Source organism: Penicillium antarcticum (genome assembly GCF_028974205.1).
Source record: "Penicillium antarcticum strain IBT 31339 chromosome Unknown utg000007l_segment0_segment0, whole genome shotgun sequence".
In the NCBI taxonomy this organism is placed as follows: Eukaryota; Fungi; Ascomycota; class Eurotiomycetes; order Eurotiales; family Aspergillaceae; genus Penicillium; species Penicillium antarcticum.
In genome coordinates, this window is record NW_026695305.1 from 158,719 (window position 1) to 160,150 (window position 1,432).

The 1,432-nt window shown below is 47.4% G+C and overlaps 1 protein-coding gene across 1 annotated transcript; it reads right to left on the bottom strand.

Annotated features, from left to right (window-relative positions):
• Nucleotides 1-389: 389 nt before the first annotated feature.
• On the bottom strand, nt 390-1,097 carry N7508_007328 (cyclin family protein; the record flags this gene model as incomplete). The annotated part of the gene is made up of 1 exon (XM_058465392.1): nt 390-1,097. One exon carries the CDS (start codon nt 1,095-1,097, stop codon nt 390-392), a length of 708 nt encoding a protein of 235 aa, XP_058317794.1.
• Nucleotides 1,098-1,432: the final 335 nt, after the last annotated feature.

Below are 1,432 nucleotides of genomic sequence, written 5' to 3' on the forward strand. Positions count from 1 at the left end.
GTAATAATACCAATCCCTAATTATAGCTTGTAAGACAGATACAAGAGCCTATAATTAGAAGCCTGTAACTCCTAGAAGATTCCACGCAAACGCAACAAACAGCAATCTTGAGCAGGTCTACAAGGATCAAGACCTAGGATTCTTCATCGGCAAGGGAATTAAAATGGGTATCGCTCGACGTTTTGCAGCAGATATTTGGGGTTGGGTCGAGAATGTGAAGAAGGCAATACAGTTTAATGAAATAATATAGAGAGAACTAGGCTGGCGTTAGGGCGTTGCGATATTAGAAACATTTCTTATTAAATGACTGATTCAAGTTTGTTTCAATTAAGTTCAGCCTCCCGTCCAAGTCCAAGTCGATGGAGATATAGCGTCGTTGGGTAACTAGGTCACAGCGCCGGGTGTTCAATCTCGAAGTCGCCGCAGCGTTCAACCAGAGAATGGTAGTAATTAATTAGGCTTTCCGGGTTGGGAACGATTTGCCATTTCACCCGAAAAAGAAATTCAAGCTCTAGCATGGCAAGTTCCGTTGGACTAACTCCGCCTATCCGAGCGTACGTCTGGTTGGTCCAAAAGGTGTCATTCAAGGCTTTGCTAGCGACCATTGCGCTGGCAATCAAAAAGCGGTGGACTGTCAAACTGGTAATGGCAAATCCAGGATACATATCACAGAGCAGGTCAATGTAATACACTATGCTGAGGAGAATTGAAGGCGGAAGATTAGCGTGCTCGACCAATCGTCGGAGGTAGTCGTGCACAGAAATATGCGGTGGAGATCGCGAGTGAAACCGAGTCAGCCGATGCTGATGAAGTGGAATTTTGTCATTGATACTGATTAACTCCATGATCAGGTTGGTGATCAATACGACCAAGTCGCGCGAGTCAACCAACTCGTAAGAAGCAGGCAATATTTTGGTTCCGGAATCGGGAGAGCCCAGTTGCGTCGACTCCGAGATCTTCAAACTATCGATCGCAGGCAAGACTAAGCTTTTATTTATTGACCTCACATCGCGTTGCTGGCCACGCATGGAAGGTGCTGGATTGCAGAGAGGTGTCGAGGAGGAAGCATACGAGGCTGGAGAAGAGCTCAGAGGCATGAATGCTACAGTATTTAGACAGCGTTGTCGCTGTTGATTCAACGCCCCTCCGGCCCTTCCGAACCCTCCAACGAGGGTCGAACCGCTAAAGCAGATAACTGCCTTGCATAATCTGGCGGAAATTCAGCTGAGGGGGTTGATGGGTTTATGCTCATCCCAGACTAAAGGTCGCAAGACTAATAGTAAGGATGGTGACCCTATGCTATGTAGGCACGGATATCGACTGTGAAGGCGAAGAAAGTGAGGGCGAGAATGATGAACGCGGTCCGGAGGGGAAGTGCTGCCGTAGTCACTAAACGGAACATTGCTGATCCGGGCATATTTGCTAGGTTTGC